Source organism: Cupressus sempervirens, chromosome 3 (assembly GCF_028749045.1).
Source record: "Cupressus sempervirens isolate cs-2001-9-10 chromosome 3, ASM2874904v1, whole genome shotgun sequence".
Taxonomy (NCBI): domain Eukaryota; kingdom Viridiplantae; phylum Streptophyta; class Pinopsida; order Cupressales; family Cupressaceae; genus Cupressus; species Cupressus sempervirens.
The window spans coordinates 476,795,050-476,817,593 of record NC_143120.1 but is presented as its reverse complement, the minus strand read 5'-3'; the positions used below and the strand labels follow the sequence as shown (position 1 = coordinate 476,817,593).

Sequence of the window (22,544 nt, the reverse complement as noted above, 5' to 3'; positions counted from 1 at the left end):
ATGAGACTACCAAATGGCTCCAATAATGTAGTTGAGCGAAAGGTGGCTTTGGTAGCCTTGAGAGATGATTTGGCATAAAGATTCAGGAAAATCCATTCAGAAGGAAACTCAATAGTGATCACAAAGGCTAATGAAAATGATAAAATAGCAGCACAACATCCTCAACCACTTGTGACAACATCTAGGGAAGTATTAACCAAGTTAGATAACTATAAGATCCTACATATATGCAAAGAGGGAAACATAGAAACAAGATCTCAAAATGGGCTTTGTCTTTTGAGGGGGAAGGAGAATAAAATTTTAAAAATGTTTGGATTAACAATCAACAAGATCCATCTAACCTACGAGCTAAGCAAAATCGTGCTCATTTAATATAAATTGTGAAGGTGTCAAGATAACTTATATGAGGAATGATTAAATGACAAGACATGATGACCTCATTAAACACAAGGTGGTAAACGAAGAGATAGAAGTAATAGGTTCATGATTACAATTATTACTCATTATAATCATGAAAAGTGTAGGGTTAAGAATGTCATGTCATCACATAGAGATGTGTGGAGGATGAAAACCTAATTACTCCCCCCAAGTTGTTAGGATAGTTGTGATAATGATGGGGGTACTGTGGGTTAAATCAATGATGTTAAGGTGTTATATAATAAAGGTGAGGGTAGCTAATAGACAACATTCTTAGTAAGTGATGGAGGCTAATTTCTCAATAACCACTTGGTTGCAACAAAAAATGCTTGATAACCCTATGAAGAAAAAACACATGAAGGGGTCTCTCAAAATCAAAACTAAGAATATGGTGGATTAAATTATTTTATTGATGTTTTGGGCTCTGGATTTTAGGAGCATTGACGCTAGAACAATTGATATTGTGTACATGTTGTTGGCTTGGGGACTACAATTTGAAGATGAAACTGAAATAGTGAAGTGTGTTATTACTTCCTTGTTTGACCAGGAGATATTGCTCAGACTCGACTCTATTCTAGAATGGGCAATCCTGAGGTTGGGCACAAACATTTTTGAATGCGATGCAAATGGTAGGTACACCAAAGAATTTGGGGTTATTCCTTTCATAAGGTGTATTGGGAAGAATGATAGAGAAACCTATCTGGAAGAACATTGGATCGTTGGTTGACGTTATACGTGGGGCTACAGAAATATGATGATGGAATCGACCCAAATTTTTCGTTGGTCATTCCACATTACAGTTGATTTAGACTCCTGTTAGAAATGGGGAATATTGAGGGGGGGGGGGGGAACAAATTTGTGCCCAACTATGGATATTATTAACAATCTTTAAACTTACATATATGATCAAATTGAAAATTAAATATAACCATAACATAATGCAACTCATAACACCATTATATTTTAACTAGGGAAACCCTAACCAAGGGAAAACCCCAGTGGGGATGGTACCCACAAAATGATCCACTAATCAAAAGTATCTTGGGAAATATATTGACCTTGTTAGGAGTCTATCACATCCATATAGTGTATGTGTCCTTGTTAGAGGACTAAGCCTTGTTAGAAGCATCAAGCCTATTGGGAGTTGGTAATACAAAAATATGCTCGAAGAGTCGAATGCTCAAACAAGAAATTATATCTTTAGAATGCTATTAAGAAGATGGATACAAAAACATTTTACGCAGTACTGACATCTTCAATATCTTATCTGTCCAAGTAGCTCTATCTTTAAAACTAATCATACAACTATATAGGTTTGTACTAGTATCAAATTCGCATCAATACTAACTATAGAAAGTGTACATTTAAACATTATAACATTACATTCCACTGTCACATTTCGCTAAACAAAAGGTTCTTCCTTTATACCAAAATCTTTCATTCTATTGGCCTTGTTGCTTGATACTATGCTAAATCTTTTGAATTATCTTTTGCCATGAGTGGGTTAAGTTTAGTCTTGTAATTGGTAAAATGCTTATAACTTTGTCTATACATGTCCAAAGATTTAGCATTGTTACCCATGTGCTCTATGTTATTCGTACTATCTCCATCTAAGAGTGCATGTGCTCAAGTACCTCCAGTGAAGCACACCAAAACAATTTTTGCAGTTGTTCACTATTTCCCTTCATGATACTTAGATAATTTTCTTAGTATGCAAAACTTCATATTATTTTTTGCTTTCTTAATACAAGCTATATGTTGTCATAGATGACAACCATAACAAATCTCCTAGGCCAAATCACCAACAACTCCATGTTCGAGCTCGCTACTAGGGATTTGATAACCAAGGCTAAAGAAATACTTTTACCAGATAAGTCTATTGCAAATGGCTGCTTAGTTTTGTGTTAATATAAGGGGGGGTCTACTTTGTTTCACGAGTCTTGTAATTGGTTGTTGATGGGTTATATTAATAATCCCTATTTTGTAATGATAAAGGTCCATTAAAGTAAAGGGCAGTAACAGGGTAGCATAGAAGGTTGGATATTTGCATATATGATGTAAAGGTTGATGGTTATAATTTCAAGGATTGATGTAACACTCTATTTCTAATATTAATAAAATAAAAGCATATATTACTGATAAAAAAAAATTGAGGTTTATCTATGTGTTGCCATCAAACCTTTGTCTACAATGTAATACTATTTTTTACTTTAGCAAATAAAAATTTGAATTAATTGTTCATGTTTAATTGATTGCCTTTCTTTCCTAATTGATGATCTATCTATAGGGACTTGATTGTTGGTTACTAATAGATAATTAGACATTCACATTTATTATAAAACATTTTTGAAATTTTGTATAGGGCCTTGTCTTGTGAAAATTGTTCATAACTTCACGTCTTGGTAGCATCTCCTAATAATAGGTACATCTTTTTATCATCATCGAGGCCAAAATGTGTATGGCAACAAATCTTTTCATTTTGATCTTTTGTGTTTCAATCCTTTCTTATTCGAGGAGATGATTAGCGTCCTCATCTTCTCAATGATCTCATAGTTGAATAAATTGTGCCAAGAAACAATTGTTACTATGTTAGCATGTTTATCCTCAATGTCCTTGAAGGCATCACACTCTGTAATAAAGTGTTTTTTAATTCCATTGACTTGGTATTGCAAAATATACACTATTTTTCCCGTACTTCATTGGGTCATTGTCTCCTCCCTATTTCACATCAAAGTTGATGAGAATTGGTTTTTAATTGGGCAATAAGAATCTTGGCTCTTTCATATAATATTAGCTTATATATATATATATATATATATATATATATATATATATATATATATATATATATATATATATATATATATATATATATATATATATATATAATATGTTTATTTTTTATTTTTTGTTGATGATCATGCACAAGGTTGAACTCTTCAAATAGTGTCTCTTTTTCTCACTACCACTTTATCCTACAAATCGTTGTGGAACTTTTCTACATAAAAGTTCTACTCTATTTTCTTCCTCACTTCACCCCCCAAAACGGTTGTAGAGCTTGTTTAAATAAAAGCTTTACTTTCTTTGCTATTTGTGGGGCAAGCATTCATATATATATATATATATATATATATATATTCATTCCATTTGCTCATCCATTTGTTGTATGCTCTCATCCAAGTCTCTTTTTTCCAGCTCGAAATGTCCACTGCAAACTACCTTCGGCCTTCTAGTAACACTTACATTTATTCAATTCTTTTTAAATATCCTATGTGGTGCACCACAACAATTGCCTCAATAAGAATTGTCACAATTTTATGTAATTTCTCAATAAACTGAACCTTCTTATCTTGAACTTATTCTTGTTCTCACTTGTGATCAAACATTGTTTGTTTGAAAACAGTGTCCATTTTGAATCAAGTACTACAAGCCTGCAATTCAAACCCATAAAATATTTACCTAAAAAACATTTATTTTCCAAACCCAAAATTCTACCTCTCTTCATCTATTTTGAAAAGCAAATAAAAATACTTATCCTTTCCGCAGCCCTCCCAAGTAAGCTTCTTCCTGAAGTCAATCCCTAGATATTTGTGCTCCCTAGATATTTGTGCTCAATAGCTACTCAAGAATGTTGTCTTACAACCTTCGAAATAGAACTTCCTAGTTATACTTTCTGCTCTTAGTCTGGATATCCCCGCTATTCTCTTTTTTTTTTTAAATGTTACAGAGGCCACGGTTTTACCTACAATTTACAGTATCAGCAGATTACCTGCAAGTCTGAGTAGCCTGAAGGAAAGTCCGAGTCGATGCGAGATCGTACAAATTATTTTCGTATTACACGAAGCCTGTTCAAAATATTGATGAGTGCGATGTCATTTTATTGTTTGACAGTAATTCAAGCACCAGCCAATGAATTTCCAAATAACAATTAAATACACTTTAATGGTTCCCATTTTCCTTGAGATACATAATGGAGCACGCTTGCCTGTGTAGGCTTTCCTCCGTTCAATCTTACATAGATAAAATATGTGGGCATAAGCAGAGAACGGCGTTACATAACCTCGATGGTCTTACGGAAACATCATAATTAAGATGGAACAAGATTGGCCGGTGACAATACTGTTTGAAAATTAATAGACCCGCCATGGAAACCTTGAAGCACAAAGTGGTATTCGTAACAATTTCCTTTATTAACAATGGCGTCGGCAAAGCAGGGAATACTGTACAGTCAAAAAAGGGGATGACTCAATGATGTAGAATTTATGATGCCTTAATGCCTAGACACCACACGGATTATAATTTTACAAACGTGGAGGCGCTTTCTTTGCCTGTGTCACAATAAGGAAATCCACGGCTTTTCAGATGTGTTACAAACTTTCACCACCTGAATATTCAAAAGCTAACAGAAAGCCTCATTGCAAAATAATCACCTCCAGCAAAGCAACTATTTCATTCTACTAGTTAACGACTTCAAGAATGACTAAAAGGAGGCTGCTTCTGCCCAGCCTCAACTGCATTCCTCCATATCCGGTATCTTATACCTAGTTTATCATATGACACTGGTAAATTCCATACATTTGCTCCATTAATCATCCTGTCCTGTTGGCCAATCACTAATCTGAGGTCTTCATTTAAAACCTGCTTGCAGCAAATAAACAACATTTTTGCAAGTATCAGTCATACTAGCTTCAGACAAAACTAAGTAAAGAGCACAAAATTGATATGATAGCTACTTACGAATAAAACAAATATTAGGATTTTACCTTATCAGCAAAATGTCTCCACAGCACATGCATGAAAGGAATATGCTTCAATATAGGTGCAAAGTCAAGTGACATTCTATAAAGCAATCGAGTCTTCTGCTTGGACGAAGGTACACAGACATGCAACTGGTGCAAATGTGTGGAACAGTCCTTAGTGTTTATCCCTTGTATTTGACCAGGTTTTGATATCCCAATTGTAGACAAGACAATGCAGGGAGGCTGAAACTGCATATCTATTGGATAAGGATCCCAATAACCTTCCAGACCCTTAATTGGCGTCATAAACTTCACAAAACTGCACAAGTAGGGAAAACTTATCCCAGTAAGGATTTGTAGGTCATCCACGTACTTAACTTTATAAATCAAAAAGTGCAACTAAATATTTGTCTTTAGAATCAACAAACAATAATGAAATAATACTGATAATGACCTTCCATCCTCCAAACATCGACTCATGGAAAATGCACAAGTTTTGCTCTCCTTTGACCAATCAGTTAAGCAGTGATCATAGGAGACCATGAATTGATGGACTTGACAGACACAAGCAAACCATTAGTTGCTAGGCCACAAGTCATTAGGCACTTAACTAATAAGAAGAATTTTTCCCTATTCCAGGGAAGAAGCATGGGAAACTTGAGGGGAGAGGAAAATGACCTTAAATCAGTTGATGACCTTGACCAACCAGAAAGGGTGTTTGGGAACTCAACCTCCTAAAGTCAGTGAAGGTCTCCAGGCATTCTTGCCTCTCTTTTTTTTCCCTACATTGCACCCAGCTCCCATATCTTGAATATGTTGTATGCAGCTTTGTATGAGTGAATATGCTATAGCCGTCTAATCGTGTAAGTTGGTGCTTTCTGTAGTTGTGTTGAATCCAAGGGTCAGATTGGTTTAGTTGGGATGTTAGAAGTGTAGAAGACACCCATACAAGTCCTACTGTGAGAATGGTGTCAAGATCCCGATATGCAATAGTAGGTTATTGTTGACATTTATTGTCACCCTTTAGCCCACTACAGATAACCGATCAGAGACATCTTTCATGGGCTAAGCTCTGTTATTTCGGTACAGGAAATGTTGTGTATTTTTGGTGTCAAAGGAGTTTGGCTTATTGTAGGAAGAATTTATTGCTCCTCTGACATTCACATGCCGAAACTGCAGTGCACTTTCGAAGCTTCAGTGGTAGGGGCCAGACAAAGGGGGAAACATGGGTATAGCTGAACAGGACGGGGGCGGGAGCCAGTTTCAGCATGGACATCACGGCCGACATCAGAGTATTCAAGTCCCCCTTCAAATATAGGGCTTCACCAATTTGAGCATATCCAATTGACCTGCAAGCAGCAACAGCTATGGAGCGCATGGACCTTCTTCCGCTATGGCCTTTCTCGCAAGCGGACCGGACAACCAACAGGGTCAATCAGTGGATGGTATATATATCTATACATATGGGCCCAGAGGTATTTTGATAGGCGGCCCCTTAAAATAATTATTGGCTGGACAAATACCAGCTAACAGACCAAACCCCTGCCAATGACTCGGATTGCTCGGGATCGGATAATCTATCAAATGCTGGTTATTGCTTGGAACCTTATTATATACTATTTACTAATAACAAGAGATCCACAATACAAATTGATAACAATTAATAAATTCTTACATACACTTGCATACATATATCGAATTTTTAGTAAATCAAAACTATGTCATTTTAATCAACTGCTTACTCTACTGCTGGTGCTTCTGGATATGGGTATAGATCTGGCTGGATCAGGAACTTCAAATCCCTGCAGAATCGACTATAGCCTCCCACCCCCTGCATAGAGGAAGGGCCTGGGTATAGAACTGCTCGTGCTACTTATGGAAGGTATGCTGGTGGTACTGGTTCCAGAGCTTATACATGTGCTTGAAAAAGGTAAACTAGGTACGATGCCGGTCGACAGAATCAACAGCTTAATCTACAGGTCAATCTACTGCTGCTTCATATACCGCTGCAGACTGGTGCTGGATCAACAGCTTAATCTGGGTATGGATCTCGATATGGATCGACACACCTGCCCTTGCTTATGAGTAAACAACTAGCTTTTGCAGGTTTATTAATGCCTACTATTCTATAGGCTCGCCCTAGGGGTGGGTGGGAGGAGGCTATGGGAGGGTGGGAACTCTAGTTGAGGAGAAACCAGGGGAGACTATGTATAACAAGGAGAGAAGGCTTTTTTTGCATGGTTGCAAGTGGATATAAGGAGATGAAAATATTTGGTGCAATGGTGCGAAAGTGAAAACTGTTGAGTGTTTTCAACCTTTTTGCATGATCACAGATAAATCTGAAGGAAAGGGATTTCTTGGAGCAATGGTGTGCAGGCCGAAAATGTTGTGTGTTTTCGTGCCTGCATTAATTTTTACTACTGATTTTGATAAGACCCAAGAGCTGAATATTTATTGTCGAGCTACATTTTTGGGCTTTTACATGCGACATAAATGCTTTTTCTTCCTATGTTGCCACTTACAGAGGGCATAGGCATGATTTTCTTGACTACAGGGCCATTTATAGGCCCAATTCCTATCATTTCATGGCTCACATATGCATGAAATCAGATTTATTCTACTTGGGTTGTCTATTCCTCCTCCAGAGTGAGTTCATTTCTGGTTGTTTCCTGTCATTTCAGGATCAAATGTGCACACACAATCAGATTTTATCTGATTTTTCTTGATTGCATATCTGTAACTTAACTATAATGTAGTTGGAGTTCAAACTTCACTAATGTAACTGAGCTATGCATGATCTCTTCGAAAGGCATCTTTGTACATATGTTATGGGTTCTTCTTTTGGTTCTTTCACTCTAGAAATCTTTGTTTTGCAAAATTGTAACTTTGTCTTGGCATGCATCAATGAAGTCTTTGTTTTTATCATTTCTCCCATTTAGTTATTCGTGCATATTTCTTGCCTGTTGCTAAATGTTTATTTTATGTTCTACAAGTTTATAGGTTGTGCCAATCTGGTCTATGGATGTTGCATTGTGAATCCTATTTCCTTATAACATCTCATTGGCTTTGACCTACATATGAATCTTCAAAGAATAGATTAGAGTGAGATCGGTATAGGATTGAGTGCTTATTGTGTTATGTGCATCTACAGGCAAGGAAGAATCATAATTTCAATCTGGTGCATCACCTTTCCCTTTCAACATTTAATTTCCATGCAATTGTTCTCCCTTTTCCCTTCAAGTTGTAGCTAGGTAATTTCTAATTGTAAGGCAGCCGCCCTTCTCCGTTAATTCAGCCTCAAAGCACAAATCTCACACTTGGAGGTTGTTTCCATGTTACACAAGGTTGCTTGAGGGTCATACCTCAAGCATGGGTGCAAACTTTTGTGTCAACAGTTACCTTGAATGCTTTTAGGGGAAAGTGGAAATTTTGAGGGTGAGCAGTGTAGTTCCACAAGTTTGTGAATCGCTGAAGTGTCGATCACAAGGAGGTGAGCCAAGAGCAAGTTCATTGAGAATAGAAGCCTCTTGGGAAGACTTGGAAGGTGTAGACCTTTGGAAAGGTGCCAAGGTAAAACAAAACCTATTATATACCTTAAAAGATCATTATAATAGCTATGGAACAAACCAATCAATAAATATAATCAATATGAATGATGGAGAGGACATAAAGGATTACATTAGGCATAGAAATAAAGTTGCAATAAGCGACGGTAAGAGAAGATCCTCGCATATAAATTTAACCTATCTAATATAGAAGAGATCATAATGATCATTGCACTAAGTGCAATTTTCGCTATAAGATCAATAAGCATAGTCCAATTGTTGAAATCAAGATAGCAAGTGGTGTTGTATTAGTCATTTAAAATAATATTGATTTTATATTAAGTAGACAAATTTAAAGTTTTATCCAGCAGTGGAATTGACGATAAGAACAAAGAATTCAAGTTTATTATCCCCTGCCACCTACCAGGAGGCACTACATTTTATCATTATTATTTTATGTTTTTAGTAGGTGGGAGCATTACAACCCGCCCTTCCCAAAATTGCTTGTTCTAAAGAAATCAAGACTTGGATGGTAAAGAATTCCTCTCTGCCATGTAACATCCTCTTTAGGAATGTTTTTTTTCCATCAAACCAAATGTTTTGTTATTGTTTTATTTCTTCATGGCCTCAAAAATCAAAATTAAATTTCCTTCATCATCTATTGAGGGCTATAACAAAGGAAAATTTGACTTCCTAAAGCTCTCTTTCTTGCAAATGTTTTAGATGTTACTCAACCAAGTGTTGCCCATGCTACTTGTCAATTCCTAAACATATTTCCATTCCTTTTATTATTATAGCTCTAGGAGATCTACTTGTAATAGATTGTAACACAATCTTTACCTTTTATTTTGAACCTTAACTCAGTCTAATAATTTGAGTGAACTGCCAAAGTATGTAGCCATTATCCTCTTACTACCACATTAGTTTCTCCTATGCCCACCACACATAAGTCATCTTGCATCATAAGTCATCTTGCGTCATATGTCTACCAAGGGTGACGTTCAATTGTTGAATCTATTTAGTGCATGAGATGGTAAAACCATTAGCCACTATAAATTGAATCCATTGTAATCTTCTAGGAACTAATTCTTCACAATGAAATTGTGTGTTGCCGCACAATCAATTAGGAGTATAACTTAGTGACCCTGCAATGGCCCACACAAGTGTTCCCTTGAATGTTCATCTTTATATATGTTTTATTTAGTTTCACATTCATCTACTCTGGATTCTACTTCTTTCTCCCCATCACACATTAATTCTATGGAATGCATTTGACCTTTTCTCAAATAATGATGTCCAAGTTCCCATGGTTTTCTACAAGAAAAACATAGTTTGTTTTGGCACAACTCATTTTTGGTTACTTCATTAAAATTACTCTTTGATAGTAAAATCTTTTGTTGAGAAAAACCATTTTGAAAGCAATTGTATTTGGCCCTCTAACAAGGTTTTCTTCAAATAACTTATTATTTTCAAGGTCACCGGGAGACGGGGAGACTTCGAGGTCTCCGGTACTAGTACTGGTACCGGTACGGCAATTTTTTATTTTTTTTTACTTTTAATAGTTTAAAGAGTCTAATACTAAAAGTAAATACAAAATTTGAAAATAGTAATATTGTAAGACTAAAGTAAATAATAATAGTAATGTCACATTAAAAATTAAAATAGACTCAGAGTCAAAGATTTCAAAACTCAGATGATCACAATATTGTATCTCATAGACATATTTGTTTTTCGAATATTGCATATGATCACCATCATATCAAATTGATAATCGCTGAGATAATCATTACATATTCAAATTTTAAATTCAAAAAAGTATAGTTTGGAGCTGAATTGCCGATATGCAAACAAAAATGAACACTTTGTACAATAAACAAAAAATAGAAATATATCTAGTATTAGTATGTCGATGGTACTATCATCTACTCCACAAGGTTGTGATCATCCATCTCAAGGTCTTCAGCTATCATGCTCTCTAAAAAATCATCTCTCCAAAAATATTTTAAATGATTTAATCATTTAAATTGTTGAATAAAAATAATTTTTAAAAAGTTTTCTAATGTTGATAAAGTTATTAATTCATTAAATAAAATATTTTAAATGATTTAATCATTTAAATTGTTGGTGGTCTTAATTTTTGTATTAAAAACATTAAAATGAGGGCTAAAATATATAAAATTATTTAATATTATATTTTACATTTATATTTTACCAGGAGACTTCACTTTTTGGATTAGGAGACGGGAAGACTTCAGGAGACTTCGTCGTGAAGTCTCCAACCTTTTTTGAGGTCTCCGGAGACGCGAAAAGTCTTCGAGACGCGTCTCGGTCTCCGAGACGCAACTTTTAGGGGGGAGACGGGTCTCCTGGTAACCATGATTATTTTCCATAGAAATTTCTAAACTCAAAGCTCTTTCAAAATACTCCTGAAAACTTGACGAATCAAATGCCTTAATTAGACCCCTAAGAGGTTCTATTATACCTTCAATAACAATGAGAATTAATGTTCTTTCTATAATATTAGGCACCATTATAGAAAAAGTTTGCATCTCTTCCACATATTTCTCCATTATTCTTGTTATAGCTAAGCCACCTCTCTAAAATGGACTACAATGCCCTCCATCAAACCAATCAACCTTTAGCGAAATTCATCGTGTCTATTTGACCAAAACCTTGTATAACCAACTCATGAGACAATCCCTCCAAGTGTAAGGTGTTGAATTTGATGGTGTCATCCTCTTTCATAGGTTTATGTGATAGTTATGTGTCCAAATTTTGCACCAGGCATGCACAATAAACTTATTAAAGCCATCAATGGTAGATAATACTATCTTTCCCAAAGCTTGACAATGAATTTGTCTAGGTCGGGATCTAGGTTCAATTCTTAATTCATTCTGCCCTTTTTGATAATAATGTAGTTTGTGAAAGACACTACTTCACAAATATTTCTAAGGAGTTTTCTATATTCTAAAAAGCAAGCAATGATATTGTCTTGTATTGAACTTTTTGCTTCTTTGTCTTTTGAAAATTAATGTTGAGTTTTTTGAGTTTTCTTTGATAATATCTACTGCCTCAATTACTATATTGCAATTTAAGACTCAGAAGTTGACAAGATCCATCTCTGATACCAATTACAATGTCCCATTCAAATTTCCCTTATTTTTCTTTGAATAATAAAAAATAACTCACAACTATAGAAGCCCAATTAATCATAAATATTATATCGACTCTAAATTCTGAAAAGAGGGAACTTATCCTTTGTATCAAATCCGCAGTAATCTATCTTCGCTAAAATGTCTTTGAATTGTTTATAAATCTGCTTGAATCGGAGATTTTTTCCCACTAACTCAGCAATGTAAGCTAGGGAGTTATCATCCTCTGATTTCAGACCTTGAGGGGTTGTCTTCTAGTTGCTGAATGACAGTTTGTGCTCCACAAGGAGAAATAGGTACATATATAAAATGTATTGAAATGATGCTTCCTTCTCCCTTTAAATTTCTATTATATACCTAGTTTTCCTCAGACAGCTCTTTATAAATCACCTTGACTTTTTATCAAGTGAAGCATTAATTTAATTCTACTTTGTTTTGACCAGTTAGTTGTTACTCATTAATAAAATTACCAACACCTTTTAAATTTAAGCACTATATAAAATATTTTATTATATTATTTTTATTTTTCTACTTTTTAAGTAGGCAGTGGTATCACATCGGCTGACTTTACAAATTTCACTAGACAACCATTTTGTTGTCCTCTAAACAGAAAATAATATGCCAATCATTATAATACATTTGTTCATAAGGGAGACTTGTGTTTGCCTCGAACTTCTCTGCTAGTTCTTTTCTTTATGTGGGTCAAGTGTTGCAATCATATATCAAGCCTGTTTGGAGAGATTGAAAATCATTATAAAAAAAAGAGATCTCATATTTCTCCTTGATTAATGAAAAAAGGTAGGACCAAATATCTTTACAAATGATGGCTTTTGATGTTCAAACATTTTGAAGGCTGAAAATGCCTTCAAGCAGAAAATCTTGGGCTGATTGCTTCTCCAACAAAGCATACTTGTTGTCCTACGTTTTGCCACCACAAAATGTAGGTAACAATATGAAACTTTTCCAACTTAGTTTCATTTTTCTCTAAGTTTAGTCCTTTATTTAATTGGTTAGTATTGATTAATCAATCACGTTCAATTTGCATAATGAACTCTTTTACTCAAGGTTTTCATCAAGTCTTTTTCGTTTTTTCTATGTGTTAAGCCTATGCTTGATTTTTGAAGCCTTCATCATCCTTTTTCGCATTTTGAGTGTGTGTTTGTTAGCTTTTGGTCTTCCCTTCAATTCAATCTATCTTAGGGCTATCAAAGTTAGCAATCAAAATATATCATCATTTTAGTGCCCAAAAGGTGGACTATCCAGGTGCAACTGCATAATTTAAAATATCATGTTATATTTTAATGTTCACATTTCACTTTTTGAAAAATATAACTTTATGTTATGTTTTTATGTTACTTTATCATTTAAATTTTCACTTAAAGTAACTATAGTGCACTTTATGTTATATTTTTTAAGTTGAATTGCTTTTTAATTTTTCACTTAAGTGACTATATTAACTATATAGTTTGATTTAATTTTTTTGTTCTAATTCAAAGCATCTTAGTAAATATTACTTTTTGAATGATATTTGCACATTATATGTTAAAATATAATAGTGTGAATATTATTTATGACACAATTAAGTGATATTTCTTCAAAAATTAATTAAACATATGCTTAATTAATCATTTAAGTTGTGCAAACATGTCTTTTAACCCATTTGCATGTAAAATATGCAAATGCTCCTAGAGAATGTGTTTTTGAACTTAAGGCATGTAAATGCCTTTAACTTAAAATATGCAATGAGCCTTCTGGAGTGAGCAATGCATTCAATTTTTCAAAATGTGCAATCACCCTCCTAGAGTGTGTTTTGCACTAAATGGCTTATCATATCATATTTTTAAAATGTGCAATGCTCCTCCAAGAGTGTGTTTTGCACCTTGAGGTCATTTGACATATTTTTAAAATGTGTAATGGCACTCTAAGAGTGTGTTTTACATGGGCAAGTCATATCCATGTTTTTAAAATGTGTAATAGCACTCCAAGAGTGCGTTTTTTACCAAATGCACATTTTAAAACATGCAAACACTCCTCAAGAGTGCATTTGGCATGAAAAGATCAAACACATGTTTTTTAAAATATGTAATCTCTCCTAGAAAATGTGATTTTCCTTTGGATACATGCAAATGCCACTATAGAACCCAATTTTGGAGATTGAAGGGCAAAACTCCATGTTCTTACTCCCCAAGAACACATTTTTCTTCAAAAAACCCTAATACGCCCAAAACATAGTTTGAAACCATCAAGATCAAGGTCGTTTTTTAACTCTTTGGCCATTTCCATGAATCTAATGTTGGTATTCATGAAGAAATCATTGCATTTTATGGAGATTTGATGCCACGTTTTTACCCAAAAACGTCTAGTTTGGGTGGTTTTTTATCACATTTTTTACTAGAGAGGAATCGTTTGGGCTTTTTGATCCATGTTATTGATTTCTAAAATCACGTTTTTGCCCTCCAATGTCAAAACCGATTCATGTCAAGGCTCTTTGAGACCACATTTTTGCTAAAAATTGGTTTTCCTTGGGTTTTTTTGCAAAAAACATTTTGTGCATTGGTGATCTTTGACCATGTTTCGTTTTGGTCATCCTCATGCCAAATTCAACCATTGAATATCCATTACTTGCAAGCTTGAAGGGGTCAATTTAGTTGTTTGTGGATCAGATTTGGAGGAGAACGTTTCTTCAAACCTATCAATCCTCCACATTTGGCCCATTAATCACCAAGTAAGTGGACATTTTCAATCTTGTTCATTAATTTGTGCTTATCTTGCTATTCTAATGAAGGGTGCTCCCCTTAAAATCATAAACTCATAACAGAAACAAAGAAACAACAGCCAATGTGAGAACAAAATATGGACTTCTAATTTGTGCTGCAAATACAAAATTACAAAATTCTCAAGTACAATATGCTAACCCACATGGGCACCTTCATTACAATAATCTGCAAGACAAGCTGCACACTATCACCTAAAGCTGTCCTAAACAATGTTCGGGCCTTTCTTAAATAAGCAATTTTATGCCACCCGAGAAGGTTCTAGACATTGAAACTTAATACTTAGGGCCGACAGACCCTGACAATACATATAGAGTCGGCCAAATACATCTTTGACAATTATTTTAGATATTTTGGGTAGCCCAACTTTGAAAGGCCATAACTCACAAAACATTGCTCTAATTGGCTATTAAAACCACTTTTCGGAAACGCCAGCTCCTGATCTATAGCCTTGGAATCGCGCTAGCGCCCCTCCATCGAGTTTTCGGACCTCATCTCGGCACTCTAAGGCCTCCAACAATGAGGCTGAAGATTTTTCTGCAATTTTTTCCACCGAAAATCCACAATAACTTCTCTGATACTTATGCTTGAGCAATGAGATTTTTATGGTAGGCTTACAACTCTAAAATGAACCTTCTTATAGAAAATGAGAACATTCTGAGCTCATATGAAAAACTTACTAAAAATAGCAAGTTCTCATAAATAGTAACCACCTTGTCTACTAGTCCTTATTAAAATAGAAAAGATTGAAATAAAAATATTTTTGGGGGGATGCAAGATTGCTCTTACACCCAGGATGCTCCTGCATCATATTCTATTGCATATTTTAGCTTGATGTTGCACACTTGTCCATAGATATGTCATGAGAACTGCATTTTATCTTTAAATATGATGAAAACTCTCATTTTCATACTTTTGAGTTTTTCTCAAACTCCAAATTCGAATTTGCACTTTAAAGTAGCTTGCCTCTTGGCATATTTGAGTCTAAAACTAAAGGTACGTGTTTCTTTTGTGCTTGTTTTCGTTGTTTGTTTGCTTGCATTCTTGTTTTTCTTCTTTTGGAAGTTGCAAGAGCATGTTTCACTTCACTCCACTTTCCTTTATTTCATGCAAGTGCATTATTTTATTCCATGTCCATCATTACATGCCCAAGGCACATTGCATCCATTCCTTTTATATGCAATTACAGGTAAATTCATTCTCCATCTGCATTTACATGTAATCTCACTCTCCATCCTCATTTACACGTAATCTCATTCTTCGAACCTCATTGCATGACTGCATCAAGTCATGATTACATGTAAATCACTTTATATGAAATGGCATCCAGAGAACCCGTTTTTGAATAAAAGTCACACTTTTCAAAACAAAGGTTAACATTTGCATGCATTCCCATGCATCTAGCATTCATTCCTCAAAGTATATACATAAGAACTCACTCTTTCTCACATATCTCCATCTTCTTGAGTTGCATTTCAGCCTTTGCATGTCTTTCATTATCATGACACTAGATCTTTGAGTGTTTAAGCAATACTCTTAAGTATTTAATCCGTATTCCAAATCTTTGTTGCTGATCAAGAACCAATGTTTTTAAGGAATCAATACCCTCTGATGATGTGTTCACATTTTGGGATTTTCATGTTGCAGCACACGTAATGCCCTCATCCACAAAGTCCAAAGGAAAGATGAAGTACCAATATGACAAAGAGTTATCTCATGTGACTACATCTCAAGTTTCATTAACTCTTGATAATATTTCTAACATAGAGATCGGGCACGTTGACATGGTTGATTTCTTACAAAGGGTTGAATCTCCTTCAACTCATGAAATGAAGCGCAACAAGAAAAGTAATATTCGTTTGGTATCTACTTTCCTTATGGCTGCCTTGGAACCTGAATTTGTTTTGGGTTGGGCATGAAATTTGAGTCGAAAGACCAAGACAATAAAGACTGTAGATGGAAAGGTCATCATTAGCCTTGATCCAAAGGTTACTAAACAGATCATTAAAGTTCCTCAAAATGCAAAGTGTGTAGACTTGTCCAAAGATGTCTTTAGAGTTATGGAATGAAAAGAGGGTGGATTATCATAAATATATACGTGCATATTGGTTAAAGGTCAGAAGAAGCAATTTTTCAAGATGGCCTAAACCCATTCACAGGTCAAACTTCAATTCAAAATGCAAAGACTTAATAACTCTTCTCAGCCTTGGATGTATAAATTCATTCTCCAGATCTTTGATAATGAAGAACCTATCTTCTGGGGAGAACTTATTAGTACTACTATGTGTTAGCAATTGCTTAATGTACGAACCTTAGCGCCATTCTACATGAATCCCTACTGTCTTTACATAGTTGCATCCATGGGATCTATCTCGAGACTCTCCACCAAAGAGGATCGGTTACAAGTTCCTGTTTGGGACTACTATGATCAAATCACCTTGTCGCAAAACAAATATCATTACAAGAGAGTCCAAGTTGCATTTTTTGGATATTTCCAGTGTTTGTTTGACAAACAATTGACAATCAAGCGAGTGTCAGATGAAATTTGGAATAGAGTTTAACAATTTGGTGCTATCTTTCTACAATTTCCAACTTTCACTTATTTGAGAGTTGGTTATTTCAAAGGAAGGCCATATACTCGGCAAAGATATGCTACAGATAAGATCATACTAATGGAATTAGCCAGATAGCTCATGGAAGTATAGTCTTATCAGAATTCTCTGCATAGGCCAAGTTTTGGTATTACTAGAGCCAAACCCTTGGTAATTGATCAATATATGGTCAATTCAATTTACAAGGCAAAGAATATGGAGGCGAAACTTCAACTTATCACATTAAAAAGGTTCAAGTCTAGGTTTGATTTTGATTATCGAGTGATGCATTCAATGATTAATAAAGCATTCACTCATGTCCGTCGCATAGAGGACATATGGATTGACCTACGCATAGAGCTAGATATCATGAGAATGGATTACTGCAGGCTCACCCTACAACAGATTATTGATCTTAACATGCTTGAAATTCCATCTAATCTTCAGGTTGAGGATGATGATAATACTCTTGATCCAGAATACCATCGTGTTGGTTTTAATAAGAAATGTCCTTTTCCTATACAATGACAACAAAAAGAAGCTATATCCATTTTTGATAGATTTCAATCCACCCTAGTGAATACCAACAAATGGTTGAAGATCAAAGGTCTCAAGAGAATAAATCCTAAACTTGGGTTAGATTGTGGAAGTTTTGGACCACCTGGAAGGAAATCTCAGTTGGAAATCTCAAGCAAAGATGGTGCACCTTCTTCCATTGCAACGTAATCTCTCAAGTTCAAGATGAAAGGTGGAAAGGAATCTAAGTCATCTCAAGAACCCTTACAAGCACCTGCGCAAGCTCAAGAATCTAATGAGGAGAAAGCTGAAGAAGAAACTACATCTGAAGAAGAATTTGATGAAGAGGAAGGAGAGGTTATGATCATATCTCCTCCACAACCAATAAATCAGCAAGGTCCATCCGTTCGGGAAACACCTTTTCTAGGTGTCATAGATGATGACGTGGATTCATTCTCCATTGTTTTCACATCTACCATCCCAGCCTCAAAGGTGAATACATTGGCACTTCCTATCTCCTCAGCAACTCCTATTCTCACAGCTAAGCAATGCAAGAACTTGGGGAATATGTTTGATCCCAACATTCACAGAAAGTCAAGTTTCCCAACTTGATACTTCAATAACCAATTTTGAAGCATTCATGATAGAATCTTCTCATCAGGCACCTCTCGGTACAGCAGTACAAACCAAAGCCTACGTAGTCACTACATAAATACAATCAGGATCAATGTCAATGGTTGTTACTACTCCTAAATCAGTAGATAAGGGTTTTAGTTTGCCTGCTTGGTTAGGCAAGATTGCTATGAAGAGAAGTAAAGTTGTGTTGCCCCTAGATAATCTTCCTATTAACAAAACCAAGTCTAAATCTTTGAAAGATAAGATTGTTTCAAGGATCTTAGTTGATTTCAATAAGACTAAATTTGTGGAGGTTGTTGAACCACTGGTGGACAAACCGACCGAAGAACTTAACCGTTCAGATTACAAATTCACCAAAATTGAACTTGGTAAGCAATCACAGTTGAATTGTCTACAAGATGCTCATAATGCACTTTCTAATGTATCAAAGAGTAATCATTAGTTGTAGAAGAAAAAGAATCAGCTCAAGTAGGATGTTGCTTGCCTAAATGATGTTATTCAACATGCAATCGCTACATCTTAGACACCTCGAGAGAAGTAGATCATAGAAGCAGCAACAGCATGGTTTGGAGAAGTGGTCTCGGAAGGAACTCAGGCCATTGCAGATATGATCAAAATTCTTGTATATATCAGAGGTATTGAAGAAATGTTGCATGACTTGATTGCATCTTTGAGTCAGGAAGCTAATACCCTGAAAGAAATTCTGAGAAATTGGGATGAGATCGCCAAATCTGATTTGAAGCCATGGTCACATGTGATATTGTTTCATCTTGTGAAATGTTCTACAGATGCCACAAACTCGTGGGCTATAAAGAGGAAACATCCAGAAAACTTGTAACAAAGTTGCAAGCAACCTTAGAAGATTGTCAGGCAATAGAAACTACGATCATGTGTGACTTGGAACAAATGGGATGTTAAGTTCTAGATGAGCATGATAAATTGGTTGCAATTCAAGAAATGACTTCAAAGTATACAATCACAGTTAATGCTGATTTAGATTCTGAAGATTTTGGTTCTCATACAATGAATTAGTTTGCTTTGTACAAATCCTTAGCAAAGCACTTACAGGATTCTCTTACGGAAAATTGCAAAGTTGCGAGATCAGCATATGCCGATGGTGTGAGAATAGAAGCTATATCAAAGATGATAGAGATTTCAAATCTTCCTACAGTGCATGATGTTATCATCAAGTTCAAGGCACTTAAAAATAATCCTTAGGATTTTTTCACTTCTTTTCCATCTTCTTTCTTTATTTCATGTTTGTAGATTGACGAGGATGTATTGCATGAAGTTGTGTAATTACATGTAATACGATTTGCATGTCCTCATGATGTGCAATCCAATAATTTCTCTTGTTAGTTAAATTGGGTCAAAGCTGATTGAGTTGCTCCCACTTTTTCCTCCTTTTCCTCAACTCTTTTGCCTATATAAAGGAGTGCTCTCTCATTGTAAAAATCATCTTTTATTGTATGCAAGAGAGCTCTAGAGAAATTGTGCAAGCATAACTTTGATTGTGCAGTGCTATTTTGAAAAAAAAGTGAATACAAAAAAACAATTGAAGCTAAACTTTGATCGAGTGTAATTGTGATTAGTGCAAGTTGGAAGCTTTGACTGTGATTTGCATTTGTTATCTTTAATTCATGTGTTTTTGCATTCTTGATAATTGAGTATAAAGAGTTAGGAAGCAATCAGAGCCAAAGCTTTGACTGGGAGCGGTTGTGGAGATATATGGACTAGGAGCTTTGCCTGTAGCTTATATCTCTTTCTTAACTCACAAAATAGTTAGAATTCTTTACTTCTAGAAGTCTTTGTGCCCTAATAGTTAAGGTTATTCTTATAGTGTAGATTAAGACCAGACTTAGAGCCAAACTAATACGCTTTCAGCCAACCTTTGAGTTAGTGTTAGTTTATTAGTATCACTGTTTACAACTCTAGATAGAAGTGTAGTTCAAGGTTTCATCTTGCCCATTACTTGCTACGCGGGTAAGTGGATTTTTTTCTAAAAGTTAAGGGGAAAGAATATTAGTAATACCCTTTCAAAATCTCTCAACTTCTTGCGTACCTTGAGTTGATCCAAGGAATAATAAGAAGGGGGAGTCTTCCCTTTAAGGTAGGAGAGACTTTGTCTCACACGACGTGTCTAGTCTACCTATTTTGTGATTAGATTTTAACAAAACTATTGGTTGTAAAATATCCACCCAACACTTGTCAGGCAAGATTATCTAAGACAGTTTTAAAAAACACTACCTGTGATGTATCAGCAGACTCAGCACAAAGAAACAGTAAAGCATATGTTTTGGCAGTGATGAATGCCTAGATCTGTCTGAAAATGAATCTGGAGAAGGGAAAGGAATCCATCTTGTGGGTTCCTTTTTATTGGAAAAGCATTTATGGGATCAAATGAAGATCTGTCTGAAAATGAATCTGGAGAAGGGAAAGGAATCCATGTTGTGGGTTCCTTTTATTGGAAAAGAATTTATGGGATCAAATGAATGATCAAAGCTTACAGGAAAGAGTTTATGCACAACCATCCATTTTTTAAATTTTGCATTCTTATTTTATTTTTAGCAGTGGAAAAGGAAACTTTGGGCAGACATGTAACTGGCCAGAGCTATGCAAAAGACTTATGAGCACCTGTCCATTTTGTTGCAACTCTTATTCCTTAAAAAAGGTGTCATAAATCAACATGCCAGGGATGCACTCACTTGCCAAAAAATAGCTAAGCAAGTTATAGCTAAATTGAATATTACCTCAAATGATATGAATTCTGTACCTGTAGGAAAAAACAGAAAGGATTGGCTTCCTTTCTTTCATGGTTTGAAGACCTTTCAAATAATATATATTAGGGTTTTAAAAATAATCATAAAAATAAAGGGATTGTTAACCAAGAATTTATTGCAAACATTTTGCAGTTTTGGGCACAAGAGACCTCTATCATTATTAGAAATATAAATATAAATTAATTCAAAAGCACTTTGTATGAAATATTTAGACAATTCAAACCATTTGACGATGGTATGCAACAAAATGCACTACTAATATTTATACCCGTGAATACAAATACACAACAAAAACAATTGATGTGATTCTTAATGCAAAAATCATTTTCTTAATAGCACAAACCTAGGAACTTTCCAGCCTTTAGCAAAAGTCGTAGTGTGGGTGAATGGAGCATGAGCAAGATCCAAAAGGTTATCCAGAAGGAGACCATGTTCAACAGGCAATTCCATAACAATCTGTACCAAAACAAGAGTTAAAAAAAAGCCACTCCTCATGATAAATCATCACCTGCACTGCATATTTGCAGAGAAAAAAATTGCAGCTCCCTGATAAAAGATGGAAGAGATCAAGACATAGATCTGCGTGACAAGAAAATCAAGAAGCCCCTCACCTGTGCATGAATATTAAATCCAGATGGAGGAGCTAAACATGGAAGAGGCGCATCAGGAATTGCACTTCCAGGCCAGACCCAGATCAAACCATCTTGCTCAATGCATGGTAATGATCTTATTCGTACATTCAACAAAGTTGTAGATGGCATCTTCTCACATACGCCATCTGCTGCATATGTCCAACCTGTATGACACTCGATAAGGACAAGGCTAGAAGCATTCCAGTTAGATTATCTAACTTACTTTTTCTGCTACTGCTATTTTCTGAACATACAAAATTTCATTATTTCACATGAAATGGCCATCTAAGATAGTAGACATGAAGGACATTTGAGTCTTACAAAGTTTGGAATTGCATAAATCCTCCCAAAAATCATATCACTTAATGATGTAATATAGAAATGCCAAATGTAAAGAAAAGAACAAGCTAGGAAGCTCCATAATGAATGGTTTATATGGCCCAATGCTTTCTGAAAATTTACAAATGGTATAGTAACCTAAGAAGGCTTGATTATGGGGGAAAATTGATGCACTTGAGCCATTGTCCTACTGGGATCAATTACCTCTCACAAAGTCTAGTGCTTCAGCCTTGTGAGCATTACCTAAATGTAAGGAGTTCCTAATGTTCATGCTCATGGGATATGGATTCTTGTGAGCCACTACTCATGACCTATGAATCAATGTAAATTGACTCAAAATTAAGCAACTAAATCTCAGACATGTGATGATCTTTGGTGGAGACATCAATTATATAAACAGACTATCTAATGCAATATGTTTGG

At 35.2% G+C, this 22,544-nt stretch overlaps 1 protein-coding gene across 1 annotated transcript in view; it reads right to left on the bottom strand.

The window, feature by feature from the left end:
- Window positions 1-4,331: 4,331 nt before the first annotated feature.
- Window positions 4,332-22,544, bottom strand: part of CH1 (Pheophorbide a oxygenase family protein with Rieske 2Fe-2S domain-containing protein) — a 39,036-nt gene continuing 20,823 nt past the window's right edge. Inside the window, exons 6-9 of the mRNA XM_089820402.1 lie at window positions 21,762-21,946; window positions 21,494-21,606; window positions 5,181-5,475; window positions 4,332-5,055 (exon numbers count right to left, since the gene is read on the bottom strand). Of these exons, the coding sequence (XP_089676528.1) occupies window positions 4,888-5,055; window positions 5,181-5,475; window positions 21,494-21,606; window positions 21,762-21,946 (761 nt within the window). The 3' untranslated portion in view covers window positions 4,332-4,887. The remainder of the gene's footprint in view (window positions 5,056-5,180; window positions 5,476-21,493; window positions 21,607-21,761; window positions 21,947-22,544) is intronic.